We start from the raw sequence: 16,558 nt of genomic DNA, 5'->3' as shown, positions 1-16,558 counted from the left end.
CCTCATGCTCTGGCCCTTGACTGTCTGTGTTATGATACTTGTTCCTGGATAATTGTTCTCATGCTCTGGCCCTGGACTGTCTGTGTTGTGATACTTGTTCCTGGGTTATTGCCCTCATGCTCTGGCCCTTGACTGTCTGTGTTGTGATACTTGTTCCTGGGTAATTGTTCTCATGCTCTGGACACTTGACTGTCTGTGTTGAGATACTTGGTCATGCGTAATTTTCATCATGCTTTTGACTCTTGGCTGTCTGTGGTGAGGTACTTGTTCCTTGGTAATCGTCCTACTTCCTTTCAATCTTGATTCTATGTGGTGAGATACTTGTTCCTTGGTAATTGTCCTCATGCTCTGGACACTTGATTGTCTGTGTTGAGATACTTGTCGCTGGGTAATTTTCATCATGCCTTGGACTCTTCTTGGCCGTCTGTGGTGAGATACTTGTTCCTTGGTAATTGTCCTCCTTCCCTGCAATCTTGGCTCTAAGTGGTGAGATACTTATTCCTTGGTAATTGTCCTCATGCTCTGGCCATTGGCTGTCTGTGGTGAGATACTTGTTCCTGGGTTATTGTCCTCATGATCAGGCCCTTGACTGTCTGTGTTGTGATACTTGTTCCTGGGTAATTGCCCTCATGCTCTGGCACTTGACTGTATGTGTTGTGATACTTGTTCCTGGGTAATTGCCCTCATGCTCTGGCCCTTGACTGTCTGTGGTGAGATACTTGTTCCTGGGTTATTGTCCACATGCTGAGGCCCTTGACACTCTGTGGTGAGATACTTGTTCCTGGGTTATAGCCCTCATGCTCTGGCCCTTGGCTGTCTGTGGTGAGATACTTGTTCCTGGGTTATTGCCCTCATGCTCTGGCCTTGACTGTCTGTGTTGTGATACTTGTTCCTGGGTTATTGCCCTCTTGCTCTGGCCCTTGACTGTCTGTGTTGTGATACTTTTGCCTGGGTAATTGTCCTCATGCTCTGGTCCTTGACTGTCTGTGGTGAGATACTTGTTCCGTGGTAATTGCCCTCATGCTCTGGTCCTTGACTGTCTGTGTTGTGATACTTGTTCCTGGGTAATTGTTCTCATGCTCTGGCCCTTGACTGTCTGTGTTGTGATACTTGTTCCTGGGTTATTGCCCTCATGCTCTGGCCCTTGACTGTCTGTGTTGTGATACTTGTTCCTGGGTAATTGTCCACGTGCTCTGGCCCTTGACTGCCTGTGTTGTGATATTTGTTCCTTGGTAATTGCCCTCATGCTCTGGCCCTGGACTGTCTGTGTTGTGATACTTGTTCCTGGGTTATTGCCCTCATGCTCTGGCCCTTGACTGTCTGTGTTGTGATACTTGTTCCTGGGTAATTGTTCTCATGCTCTGGCCCTGGACTGTCTGTGTTGTGATACGTGTTCCTGGGTAATTACCCTCATGCTCTGGCCCTGGACTGCCTGTGTTGTGATATTTGTTCCTTGGTAATTGCCCTCATGCTCTGGCCCTGGACTGTCTGTGTTGTGATACTTGTTCCTGGGTTATTGCCCTCATGCTCTGGCCCTTGACTGTCTGTGTTGTGATACTTGTTCCTGGGTAATTGTTCTCATGCTCTGGCCCTTGACTGTCTGTGTTGTGATACTTGTTCCTTGGTAATTGTCCTCATGCTCTGGCCCTTGACTGTCTGTGTTGTGATACTTGTTCCTGGGTTATTGCCCTCATGCTCTGGCCCTTGACTGTCTGTGTTGTGATACTTGTTCCTGGGTAATTGTCCTCATGCTCTAGCCCTTGACTGTCTGTGTTGTGATATTTGTTCCTTGGTAATTGCCCTCATGCTCTGGCCCTGGACTGTCTGTGTTGTGATACTTGTTCCTGGGTTATTGCCCTCATGCTCTGGCCCTTGACTGTCTGTGTTGTGATACTTGTTCCTGGGTAATTGTTCTCATGCTCTGGCCCTGGACTGTCTGTGTTGTGATACTTGTTCCTGGGTAATTGTTCTCATGCTCTGGCCCTGGACTGTCTGTGTTTTGATACTTGTTCCTTGGTTATTGCCCTCGTGCTTGTAAACTTTTATTCTTGTGTTCAGATGCTATTTTTCCTGGATACTAGTAAATGAACTCGTGTCATATAATCTTCGCTGTCAGTGATGAGATGATGCTTAGTCCAGTGTTATTTTCCTCTTGTCCTGGACTATTGGCTTTCTGTGCCAAGATATTTGCTGCTGGGTTATTGTTCTCTTGCCCGGAATCTTGAATCTCGGTGTTGAGATCTTTTTCTTCTTGCCCTGGACTACTGGCTGCTCGAATGCATTGCTGTTATACTCAACGTTAAAATGTTTTCGCTAATATACTTTTAAAGGATTATCAACCAAATAGTGTGGGACATATTGAGTTGCCTTGTTTGTCCTCAAATCCTTATGGTTGGTCCGTTAAACTGCTCTCACGGTTATTTAGCTATAGCCTTTTCCCTAACCTAATTATAAATGCTTAAACCTCGGTAACAAATCCCTGTTTGTCCGTCGGATGGCGCATGCTTTCGGCTAGTTGTTTCTTTTTTTTTCTTTTTTAGTTTAAAGACTAATATTTATGATGCCTGATTACTTATAATTATTCAACTTCTGACTGAATATTTTTATCCATTTATTAATTTGAAAGTTTCACTGAAACATAAGATGAATGTACCTATTAGTTATTACTTAGTATTTGAACTAGTGACTTTAACTGCTCTACTGATGAAATTTGATCCACTATTCGCGTGACTGCCTTAATAAATTGTAGTTAAATTATTTGGTATCTAACCTACACAGTTAGTAACCTTTACCGATACTCAATGATAGGTGTATTAATATGGATTTTTGCTTTTTTACTAGTATATATCTTTAACACTTCCGATTCATTGAATTTCAATCAATTATATCAATAAACTTAAACTTCCTCCTACATACAACGAATTAAAGGGACGAGTTAATAACAAATCTACAAATGTTCACACTTATTCTGTGTACTTTAAACGATTCGAGAGAAGATGGCAACAGTAAGTCATTTTATTTATACCTTATTAAGTGGGGATTTGAACTTCTTGTAGACGTGAGATAAATTGATATACGCTTTAAGTCTGTTAGGTACTGGACTCTGTCATAGACCAGATGTCCATTTTGACCCTTCTGACATTAATACAGGCTTATTATATACTGGATTTGACACTCACTTTTGAAAAGCAAATTATAAATCGCTTCACGGCCGACACATGCACAATTATATATTATTACCTTAGTCTCTTTTCGATCGAGTTGATGCGATTCTGACTGTTTTTGTCCAATGTTTGTCTGTTTATACCAGGTTTGGTAGTATTATATATGCGTACTAATGTCGAGCTGATTCTGACTGTTTTTGTCCCATTGTTTGTCTGTTTATACCAGGTTTGGTAGTATTATATATGCATACTAATGTCGAGCTGATTCTGACTGTTTTTGTCCAATGTTTGTCTGTTTATACCAGGTTTGGTAGTATTATATATGCGTACTAATGTCGAGCTAATAGTATTATATATGCGTACTAATGTCGAGCTATGCATCCGATGCATTCAAATAGGTGCCATTAAAAATAGGACATGTTTGATATAAACCGCTTTTTTTTTATTGAGACCTTGTTTGATCATCGGTGTACAACCGTTATATATTATCTTAAGTAAAACACGCGCTCTGATTTTAAGTGATTATCCACATAAAACAGAAACAATGTTTGGAGTTTTGCATTGCTCATTTCATTCTATGATCTTTAAAAAAACCATTGCTAAATCATTTTTAGCTCACCTGGCCCAAAAGGGCCAAATGAGCTTTTCTCATCACTTGGCGTTTGTTGTCCGTCGTCGTCCGTTAACTTTTACAAAAATCTTCTCCTCTGAAACTACTGGGCCAATTATAACCAAACTTGGCCTAAATCATCCTTAGGGTATCTAGTTTTAAAAATGTATCCGATGACCCCGCCCATTTACCAAGATTGCCGCTATGGCTAAAAATAGAACATGGGGTAAAAAAAGGTGGGGGGGGGGGGGGGGGGGTAAAATGCAGTTTGGCCTATATCTCTGAAAACTATAGCAATTAGAGCAAATCGGACATGAGGTAAAAATGTTTATCAGGTCAAAATCTATTAGCCCTGAAATTTTCAGACGCATCAGACAATCCGTTGTTGGCCGGGTTGCTGCCCCCGGATTGGTAATTTTAAGGAAATTTTGCAGTTTTTGGTTATTATCTTGAATATTATAATAGATAGTAAGAGATAAACTGTAAACAGCAAAAATGTTCAGCAAAGTAAGCTCTACAAATAAGTCAAATGATCAAAATCAGGAGTTATTGCCCTTTAAAGTCATTTTTTCACACAATTTTTCGTATTTTTTTTTATCTTTTACAAAAATCTTCTCCACTTAATCTACTGGGCCACATAGAATTAAACTAAGCCACAATTTTCAATAGGGTATCTTGATTGAAAAATGTATTCGACGACCCTGTCATCCAACCAACATGGCCACCTTGGCTAAAAATAGAACATAGGGGTTTACTATAGAAGTCTATGGGAAAATTGTTAAAAAACAATTTCAAATGGTCACAACTTGAAAACTAATTTAAATAATGATAAGGGGTCTTCAGTAACTATTGTAAGACTACAATGGGATGACCTGCTTTAAATTTAACTACTGGGCCGAATTAAACCAAACTTGGCCTCAATTATCATTAGGGTACCTAATACTATTTATTATTATTTTAACATTATTTTACATGATTTCCAAATCCACAGTAGATACAGGTGAGCGACACAGGCTCTTGAGACCATCTAGTTCTAACCTCAAACGGAAGGAAAAGTACATGTATTAAACACTTATTAACAACACTGATAAGACAAAATGTCTCTCATCTCTTGGTTTATTGTATAATCGCTTTCCGTGTGATATTTTATTTCTACATATTTATAGTGTGTCTCATCATTGATGGATTCTATTTATGCTTTTGTTTATTTTGTTTGTTTTTTTTTTTTTCATATAAAACCGACTTGTGTTCATTAAATAAAATTCTTTTTTTCAGGTCCACTTTACACATTATCCATACTAGAAGATATCCCGCGAAATCTCGGTACAATTGGGCAAGTGTTGAAACAAGGAGTGTCAAGGGTGCCTGTGTTTATGTAACAGCCACTATGTTCCGTCAGTAACTTTGTTCCGGCGGAACTTTTCAACTAGTTATTTCGTTCCGATGGAACTTTCCAACTAGTTGTTTTATTCCGAGTGCAGTCGAAAAGTTCCGGAAAAAAGTAGCTAGTTGAAAAGTCCCGGAACAATGTAGCTAGTTGAATAGTTCTGGCGGAACAGAACAACTAGTTACATCGTTCCAAATATACCATATTTCGTCCTTTTTGTAGAAAGAGGGGGAAGAATGAGTATCAGTATATATAAGAGCAAATCATTAATTTACAAGAATACCCAAAGCACTGAAACGGGTTTCTTTGGGGACAAATATGCAAAATTTAAGTTGTATTTCATAGCTCACATAAAACGAAATAAGTTGCATTATCATGCAAATTTAGTATTCATAGTACCCTCAAGAGAGGGAAGAATATCCCCCTCCTCATGTGGTTCTTTGCATCAATTCTCCAAATGGAACTTTGTGACTGGTTGATAAGTTCCGTTAGAACTTTTGGGCTAGTTTGTTAGTTCCGGTTTTGACTTATTTGCCAAAGAGGAACTTTGTGGCTAGTTGATAAGTTCCTTTTGACTTTTGTAATCAGTATCTTGGTTTCCATGAAAGGTTCAAATATAATATGTTGCGCTTTTACTTTGCATCAATTCTCCAAATGGAACTTTCTGCCTGGTTGATAAGTTCCGTTGGAACTTTTGGGCTAGTTTGTTTGTTCTGGTTTTGACTTATTTGCCAAAGAGGAACTTTGTGGCTAGTTGATAAGTTCCTTTTGACTTTTGTAATCAGTATCTTGGTTTCCCTGAAAGGTTCAAATATAATATGTTGCGCTTTTACTTTGCATCAATTCTCCAAATGGAACTTTCTGCGTGGTCGATAAGTTCCGTTGTAACTTTTGAGCTAGTTTGTTAGTTCCGGTTTTGACTAATTTGGCAAAAAGGAACTTTCTAACTAGTTGATATGTTCCGTTGGAACTTTTCAACTAGTCACTTTGTTCCGGTGGAACTTTTAAACCAAAGGAAGAACAAAGTAACTAGTTAATAAGTTCCTCCGGAACTTTTCGGCTAGCTAGTTCTTTCCGCCCGGAACTTTCCAACGTCGGAACAAAAGAGCATTTCCATTTACACATAAAAAGGGGGGAGGGTCCGGACGTCGGATGCCTGTGTTTACACAATAAAAGGGGGGAGGGTCAGACGTCGGATGCCTGGGGGAGGATCACTTCGACACGTTCAACGCCAATTTCGTTTTTGGATAGTTCTGCACCTGAGTAAAAAGGGTGGATGTCGTTTAATTTAGCAAAATGATGCACTTACAATACAATACAGGATCCTTATATAGGCCTAACTGTCCTATTTACTATCCCTTCTTCTTACTTCAACTTGGATTTCGCGGGCAGTACGTCGACTGAGCATGCGCGAAAGCGTATAAGACACGGATCGATAACGGTCTCCGAATTTGGATATTTTCTCAAAAATTGGCGTTTTCTGTGGTAAAAAGAGTGTTTCAATGACAAATTTAGGAAGTACAAAACACTACATTTATACGTCATATCACAAATATTTCCGACTTTGTCTACATTCACCTTTAGTTTCCATTTTTCGCAATAACTTTAGAACACATTTAACTGATATTGCTAGTCAGAGGGGGTTTCAGCTATAATAATAGTATCGTCCGCGTATATATATAAAATAGCAAATAATATATAATATATAAATGAATATAGATTTCTAATTTTTCGTTAAATTCTGACCTTATTGATGTTAGGTCGTTAACATTACACCTTTTTATAAAATTATCAAGATCATTTAAGTAAATAGCAAAAAGAAAAGGCGATAGAAAATTTCTAAAATATATTTTGCGGTTTGTAACGATCACATGAGAGAAAAAAAAAAAAATTTGTTTTCTAACTCACGAATTGTGTATATCTTTTTTGCATTTAAATAAACTCATCATAGATACCAGCATTAAAATTCTGAACGCCAGACGCGCGTTTTGTCTACAAAAGATTCATCAGTGACGCTCGAATAAAAAAAAATCAAAAGGCCAAATAAATTACGAAGTTGAAGAGCACTGAGGACCTAACATTCCGAAAGTTTTTGCCAAAAGGAGCTTTCCAAGGGTACTTGCCGTGATTTAAGACACCGACACTTCGTATCGGATAACCAATTCGTGATGGTGACGGTAAAACTGATGTAGTGTCGATTTCAGTTGTTCTGCCTCATAACTCAGTAGAAGCAATTTATGTGTAAGGAGCACACACATTTTAAGGAAATCTGTATAGCATGAATATGCAGGAACGTACCGTATTAACTTGTATGTAAACGTCATACGATGGAGCAGAGGATATGTTCTCCTGAGAAATGGGAAGTTGAGAGTTAGAAAGTCGAAATCATCACGTTTGTCATAGATTCTAGTTTGGAGTCGTCAATCTGTGTCTAAATCAGAGCTGAAATGTTATATATAGTGATGCAAAATCAGATAATTTAGTTAATATTTGTGTAAATTATTCCACTCAATAAGCTATAGTTTTTTATTCTTATTTCTTGATAGGATGCTGGTCTAATTATTGCTGTTCTTGTACTGCTACTAGTTATAGGCCTTGGTTTATTCGGGGCATTCCTGTGTTGGAAACTCCGTGAACATCATTCAAGCATAAGCAATCTGCAGGACCAATTGGAAAAATTGCAAGATTATGATAATCATAGAATAATCGATTTAGAAAAACAAATAAAATTATTAAAAGCGAGCATTCAAGCTGACAAAGGAGAATCTTCAGAAATTGTGGATGAAACAGTTACTTTTAGACAAAAGAACATAAGCAATGACGACATACACGTGGACGTTGAAAATATTTTACCGAACAATCCACAGCATCGGGACCATTTAATCAAACCATCAATGGTCATCAAAATTGGAAAAGATATCACAAATGCCCACGGAAATGTTCAACTGGATTCTCAAGTTGTTGCAATTGCTCAGAATAATTACAAACATAAAACAAAATCAAAACAACTGGTTGGAATCGATGACATGGACATTGTTCTCAAACAGGGAGATAAGTCTTTTATGTCCGAGACAACACGGCGACAAACTATTTATGAAGGGAGGCCAACCTCTGTACTTATAAACGAGTCTATTTTTCACGAGGAACAAGGACATTCTGAAAAAGGTATCTTTGTGCATAAAACTTTAGGTAAATCAGGAGGCGTTCTTCAGGTATTGGGAATAAAGCTCGTGATTCCAAGTGATGCTCTAACAGAAGATACACAACTTACTGTAGGAGTAACTTGGGATGCATCTATTTATCCATCACTTACTAAACAAAGTTCTTTATTGAGTCCAGTAGTCGTTTGCCAACCTGCAGTTAAGTTCCGTAAGCCTGCAATTTTAACATTTCCTCATTGTGCTGTTAATGAAAAGGAAAACTGGATGCTCAAAGTATTGAACAGAGAAAATGATTTCCATTGTAAGAATTGTGAATGGAGAGATCTCCAAGAAGAGAATGCTGGTGACATTGATATAAGCGACAATAAAGCAGTATTAAAATTAGGACATTTTACGCTATATGCAGTTGTTGGAGAAAGCTTGGAAGGAAAAACAGCCGCGAAGGCAGTGAACCTTTTAGCCTTTACGTCTCCTTTACAAAGAGATAAAATGTTCACTGTGCGAATGTATTGCATCAATAACTATGATGAAATGAAGGTGAGTGAATTGTACCAGAGACTCTAATTATGTTTACGAAAATATCTATATAGTGACCTCTATGTCAAGCAAAAAATGTTCTTTCCACCTATAGGACATACATAACTGCTTAATGCCGTGCTTTGAGGTTAATGACTACAAAATAGCTCATTATTTATATTTATTAGAGCAATCACCATATATTAGTATAGTTCCAAATCTTTCAGCAACATTGATGATACTTTCAATTCCTGCTGCTCTGATGCCTCCAGTAAGGACACAATGTCCTTCACCACCATCTTCTTTATCTCTCGTTTGCTTGCGTGCAAATGTCGTTTTTTCTCGAAACCGCTCTAGTGCTTACTTTATGGAGATGGTATTCAATAGACTAAAGGTCAGTATGCAAGTAACATATGCAATCTAGAAATATAAAATAAGTAGATTTGGTATGATTGCAAATGAGACAATCTAGAAAATTTATTTGCAAAAATGCACGATAAATTGGGGTAAACGTAAATTTCTCCTAAAACTCTGCAAGTGAAATTTATACTTTTGAGAGATAAATATTTCTTCTAAATAATACAAAAATTATGTCAACTTATAATGTATATAATGCCTAGAAATGATTAGGTTTGAAAATAAATAACATCAGATAATATGAATATGCCCTGCTGGTATGTATGCCCTAAAACATTTTATAATTTAGCTTACAAATTTTGTTCACTAGTGTAAACATGATGAAGGTAGTTCTAGAAACACGTGTCATATTTTACCACTTAGTGAGACCATGGACATGATATCAATATGATACTTCAATAGTGAGACGTCTGAGCTTTATATATGGACTGTCAAGTTTTTATTTCTAAACATAAAAAGGTGGAAAACTCTCACAACGACGAAGGTTTAATTTTGTACTTCTGGCTAAGCAAATTTTCGTGATTTTAAGATGTTTGTACGTAAGCACATTTTTAGACAGTTCCATTTATTCGAGGAACACAGTAAAAATTAAAAAAATTAGCACAAAATAATAGGACATCATGATTCAAGTATATTCTTTTGGAATGCCTGAATCTTTCGCCAGAGAGTGCCATTGTATTTTGTTCAACGACTCTAAAACTAATAAGGGATATTCAATTTCGAAGGTCTAGTCAGATTTCATTCTCCCACGCCAAAAATACAAAACCTCATACAAATGATATGTAACGTCGTTTTTCTTTTTTTTTTTTTTTGAAATTTATTTTAGGACATTAAAAGGGAGACAGTAAAGCTTAATGAGAAACAAGCTGATGTTCTGCAGCCATTTTTTATTCATGATAATGGTGAGGATGTGACTGTAAGCTTAATAAATGTTTCAAAGGGATGGAAAACTGATGGTGGAAAATCTCAGGTACACAACTGAAACACTTTGAATATAAGAATTGGTCTGGTAAATTACATTTCTGGTATATCAGGTGCACATGACGTGTTCTATTGTAATGGAAAGAGTCGATAATTAGTGCTGAGGTAAAGTTTCTGTACATTTGTTTCATAACAGTGACAAAAACATTCATGAAATTTGAATGTAAGATTTAAAATGGCGTATCTCCCTAAATTTCTACAAATATCTGAATAAAATGAATTCAGTTCCTAACACATTGTTGTCGAATACAGTTTATATCAAATAATGCAGTGCTCATTTTCTTTTAAATATTATAATAAAGGAAATCCTGAACCAAAACGAAATTGTATTGGGAAGACAAACTGCCCTACCTAATTTTTTTATTTTATTTTAATAAATACTCCTACACAAAATCAATTATCCACAGCATGTTTGTATTGATTCTTTCTATAAGCATTTGTAATATGGTTATATACCTATGATATGACTGTGCTCAGGTCCCTTGCAAGAAACTGTTGCATTCGTTTAGTTAAAACAAATTTTATTTCATCAAAAATACAAATGTAGAATACCTCAAACTAATCTACTAACAAATCAAAATTTGGTAACAAGCTGTGATAACTTTTATAAAACCATCTTCTGATGATACAAATTTCAATTTATATAAAGATATATATATATATATATATATAATCTTTGTTGAGTGAATTTATAACACTGTTAAAAGTACCACTGTGTTGTAACGAACAGAATAAAACAAAATACAAAAACGTCTAGACATGCGCACAGTCAAATTCTATATCACGGTATAAAATAAATCTGTGGGGAAATTTCTGCCATCAAAACCGTTAACATTACAAGGCTTCTTCATTATGAATAAAACTTACGGAGTGTTTCATCATTCAAAGGGAACGCAGATTAAACAAAATTATATCTTCTATTTTTTAATAATCATCATATTATTACAAACAAATACAGTTCGACTGTGGTAGACTGATAAATACAGTTCGACTGTGGTAGACTGATAAATACAGTTCGACTGTGGTAGACTGATAAATACAGTTCGACTGTGGTAGACTGATAAATACAGTTCGACTGTGGTAGACTGATAAATTTTCATAAATAGTGTAATTTTATTTGATATATACTTTAATTTATTTACTAGAATATTGATTTCGAATGCATGTGGCATTGTTTGTCACCATCCTGCAAGTTTCTTTTTCATCCTGAGACATCTGTTAGCAAAATAGTCTGCGATTTCAACTACAACCAACATCCATCAACAAAGGTGCGAAGTCTTAAAGTTGCACAGGAACAAATACAGGTATTTTATTTTTTTAAAAGTTTTGGGGAATATTCCACTCATAATGTTGTAGTATATCAACTGTTGATATAAAAAAGCTTATTGATGAAGGGATTGAGAGTAGTACAGTCTATGTAAGGGAAGAAATCTAATCAATCGTTTCATAGGCTGTCTTTCTCAATGCTGTAGCATTTTCATTATTTGTTGCACATACCATGATAAATTCCGATCTGTAAAATAACTGTAAGTTCTTTGCACTAATGTCAATAATCCATGCTTTATAATATGAATTCATCATTCAATGTTATGGCTCCATTGCTTTTCTGGTAAATGGAAATTCTATGAGATCAAACAGTTTGACGATTACTAGATGATAGCACAAAAGGAATCCCTATATTAGAAAGCAAGCAAACAACAAATTACAGATAACAAACATACATATCTGGGATATTACTATCTTCTACAATGTACAGTCGAAAACAAACACCCTTTGTCAAAATTTAAAGCATCACTTGGTCTAGACAAATTTATGACTTTTGACGATCTTGTATAAAAACACCAAATTAAAAATGTAAAGAAAGTGCCCAACCCTTCTCTATAATCTCATAAGTGAAAAACCAGAAGAAACAAATTAAAACAACCAATGAATGATAAATCACAGAAATGTTGCAAGCTAAAAGGCATCTTTCAATCATATAACCAAAATGGAAATAATAAAATAAGAACAATGTACTATTCAAAGAAAAAAATGATTATTTCAGAATATTTATTATTCAAAACAGTTAAAACTGATACTACATTCGCAATTTACAATAGTCTATATAACAGTAACTTACACTATATTCACAATTAACAATAGTCTATATAACAGTAACTTACACTATATTCACAATTAACAATAGTCTATATAACATTAACTTACACTATTTTCACAATTAACAATAGTCTATATAACAGTAACTTTCACTTTATTCACAATTAACAAAAGTCTATATAACAGTAACTTACACTTAATTCAAAATAAACAATAGTCTATATAACAGTAACTTACACTTAATTCAAAATAAACAATAGTCTATATAACAGTAACTTACACTATATTCACAATCAACAATAGTCTATATAACAGTAACTTACATTATATTCACAATCAACAATAGTCTATATAACAGTAACTTACATTATATTCACAATCAACAATAGTCTATATAACAGTAACTTACACTATATTCACAATTAACAATAGTCTATATAACAGTAACTTACACTTAATTCAAAATAAACAATAGTCTATATAACAGTAACTTACACTATATTCACAATCAACAATAGTCTATATAACAGTAACTTACATTATATTCACAATCAACAATAGTCTATATAACAGTAACTTACACTATATTCACAATCAATAATAGTCTATATAACAGTAACTTACACTATATTCACAATCAACAATAGTCTATATAACAGTAACTTACACTATATTCACAATCAACAATAGTCTATATAACAGTAACTTACACTTAATTCAAAATAAACAATAGTCTATATAACAGTAACTTACACTATATTCACAATCAACAATAGTCTATATAACAGTAACTTATATTATATTCACAATCAACAATAGTCTATATAACAGTAACTTACATTATATTCACAATCAACAATAGTCTATATAACAGTAACTTACACTATATTCACAATCAATAATAGTCTATATAACAGTAACTTACACTATATTCACAATCAACAATAGTCTATATAACAGTAACTTACATTATATTCACAATCAACAATAGTCTATATAACAGTAACTTACATTATATTCACAATCAACAATAGTCTATATAACAGTAACTTACACTATATTCACAATCAGCAATAGTCTATATAACAGTAACGTACACAATATTCACAATCAACAATAGTCTATATAACAGTAACTTACACTATATTCACAATCAACAATAGTCTATATAACAGTAACTTACATTATATTCACAATCAACAATAGTCTAAATAACAGTAACTTACACTATATTGACAATCAACAATACTCTATATAACAGTAACTTACACTATATTCACAATCAACAAGAGTCTATATAACAGTAACTTACATTATATTCACAATCAACAATAGTCTATATAACAGTAACTTACACTATATTCACAATCAACAATAGTCTATATAACAGTGACTTACACTATATTCACAATCAACAATAGTCTATATAACAGTAACTTACACTATATTCACAATCCACAATAGTCTATATAACAGTAACTTACACTATATTCACAATTAACAAAAGTCTATAAAGGCAAATGACTCCGACTACTACAGAAAAAACGCATATATATGATGAAGTTTTAAATTTTTGTGTTTACTCAAACCTCGCTTATCATCTTAGTTAATAAATAGAATGAATGAAACAGACTGTACAATAAAAATAATATCATAAAAAAAGTAAATCGCTTATTATCAACGTCTTTTTTCAGTTTTCACCTCTTGCTCTGAAGGAAAACGTAGGACCAGAGCATAAACTGCTTCAAAAAATGATTTTAAAATTAGATCCAAAATCAGACAATGATTACAGAATACTGGCAGAGAAAATTGGTTACACATATGAACAAATAAAATGGTTAGAAACACAAGACAGTCCTACAGAAATACTACTAGACAAATGGATCAGTGGTGGAAAACATGTTTCAGAATTGAAAGATCATTTGTCAGACATTGGACGACTTGATGTTCTTTCAGAGATTGAAGAATATGAAAGCAGTGGTTCTATCGCCTAAATAATAATCATTTCGTGAGATACTAGTGGTTATATCGCCTAAGTAATCATTACGTTAAATAGGTTTCAACTGTTGTATATGAAATCATTATATATAATATCTTTTTTTTTAAATCCTACTAATTTTTAGCATGGAAACTTTAAAAAGAAATCCGGCAAGGCATGTAAACATATTTAAAATCTTTGAATATTGTTTTAATCGGTACTAACATATATTTTGTTATCAATAAATTAAAACATAAATAAATATGTATTGCTTTACAGTTATTAAAACTTCCGGTCCTACATTCTGTCGATACTTATATTTAGCCATTGCACAAGGTAATGTTTTTCTCAGACTGTGAAGTGTTTATACTAAATCCATTGGTTGTGTATAGTCTGATATTTCGTGTTGTAAACATGATTTTTCTAATTAGTTATTATTGGCTTTGAATTAGCATTCAATAAATGCGAGTTCTTTCATATCGGTACTTTGTGTATTTAGTCTTTTTGTTCAATGCTTTTATATGGATATAAGAAGATGTGGTATGAGTGCCAATGAGACAACTCTCCATCCAAGTCACAATTTGTAAAAGTATACCATTATAGGTCAAAGTACGGCCATCAACACGGAGCCTTGGCTCACACCGAACAGCAAGCTATAAAGGGCCCCAAAATGACTAGTGTAAAACTATTCAAACAGGAAAACCAACGGTCTAATCTATATAGAAAACGAGAAACGAAAAACACTTATGAACCACATCAACAAACGACAACCACTGAACATCAGGTTCCTGACTTGAATCGATTTGACGAGTCAAGCCCTTTTCAACGGATTTTGACAATTTGTTAGTATGTTGTGCGGTTACACCACTGTTCTAGGTTAAGGGAGAGTACGGCGCCGGCAATCATGTTTAACCCCGCCACATTATGTATGTGCCTGTCCCAATTCAGGAGCCTGTAATTCAGTGATTGTCGTTAGTTGATGTGTATCGTTTATTGTTTTGTAGATCAGGCCGTTGGGTTTCTGGTTTGAATTGTTTTACATTTTGTCATGGTGTTACTTTTTATATCTTGCTATGCGGTATGAGTTTCGCTCATTGATGAAGGTCGTACGTTGACCAATAGTTGCTAACATCTACGTTATTTGGTCTTTGGTAGACAGTAGTTTCACTTGCAATTGTACCAAATCTTCTTATTTTTATATTATAATTTAGCACGGCATTATATTAAATCCCATCTTTCGCCAACATGCCTATGAAATATTTCCCAGATCATAAAGTCCAAATGGACGAGAGGTGTAGCAAATTTTCCCTTTCGGTCACTATGAAAGCAACAATCGGAAAGTTGATTTAACTTACCAAGACTTGAATTTTAAAAAAGTTAAATGTTGTACACGTTAGATTTTTCTAACTTAATCATGCTCTTTGAGACAGTTGTCCTTAGATGGATTTGGTTATTCTTTATGTAATTTTGATCATATTGCTCTTCATGTGTTCATTTTTGGGATATGAGTGTTCTTGGTAAAGGTTAATCCAGAAAGCACCTTAAAACGCTTAAATCAATTTAATATACAGTGTTATCCTTAAAACGCTTAAACCAATTTAATATATAGTGTTATCCTTAAAACGCTTAAACCAATTTAATATACAGTGTTATCCTTAAAACGCTTAAACCAATTTAAGATACAGTGTTATCCTTAAAACGCTTAAACCAATTTAATATACAGTGTTATTTTCATTTTTCTTGCGTATTATATATCTAAAAGACAAAGATATTTGATGAAGAGAAGTTAAGGCGACAGTAGTTTACCTATGTTCAAATTTTGCAAATCGATTAAGAAGAAAGAAATCAAGGTAATAAAACAAACAGGGAATATCATGAATGCCAAAATAAAAAGTAAAATAACAAAAATACCGAAATGGACAAGACCGAGTGCGTCAACGGGGTATATTCTACTGCTATGCATGCTTCACCCGCCATGTGAATTCACACTCAGTCAAAATGTCATAATCGGGAATCGGACACAATAGGTAAAATAACAAATTAGACGACTACACGGGTTTCTAAAAATTTAAGACCGCAAATACATGTCGCTAGTGAGTTGAGACACCAGCACTTCGTATCAGATAACCAAATCGTGACCGTAAAACATCTATTATAATCGAAAAACAAAGTATATGGGGTATCCATCCATGACACAAAATCAGTACATGCACAGCAACAAAAACACATAAAGCAAAGGAACAACGC

General features: G+C 34.6%; 1 protein-coding gene across 1 annotated transcript; it reads left to right on the top strand.

Annotated features, from left to right (window-relative positions):
- Positions 1-2,877: 2,877 nt before the first annotated feature.
- On the top strand, positions 2,878-14,577 carry LOC127737340 (netrin receptor UNC5C-like). The gene is made up of 5 exons (XM_052247948.1): positions 2,878-3,005; positions 7,708-8,859; positions 10,082-10,225; positions 11,382-11,540; positions 14,028-14,577. The coding sequence occupies exons 1-5, from the start codon at positions 2,997-2,999 to the stop codon at positions 14,325-14,327; spliced, it is 1,764 nt and encodes a 587-aa protein (XP_052103908.1). The 5' UTR covers positions 2,878-2,996; the 3' UTR covers positions 14,328-14,577.
- The last annotated feature ends 1,981 nt before the right edge of the window (positions 14,578-16,558 follow it).

The sequence above is a fragment of the Mytilus californianus genome, unplaced genomic scaffold (assembly GCF_021869535.1).
Source record: "Mytilus californianus isolate M0D057914Y unplaced genomic scaffold, xbMytCali1.0.p SCAF_4, whole genome shotgun sequence".
Lineage (NCBI taxonomy): Eukaryota > Metazoa > Mollusca > Bivalvia > Mytilida > Mytilidae > Mytilus > Mytilus californianus.
The sequence above is the reverse complement of the archived record's forward strand: the minus strand, read 5'-3'. Positions and strand labels throughout refer to the sequence as shown.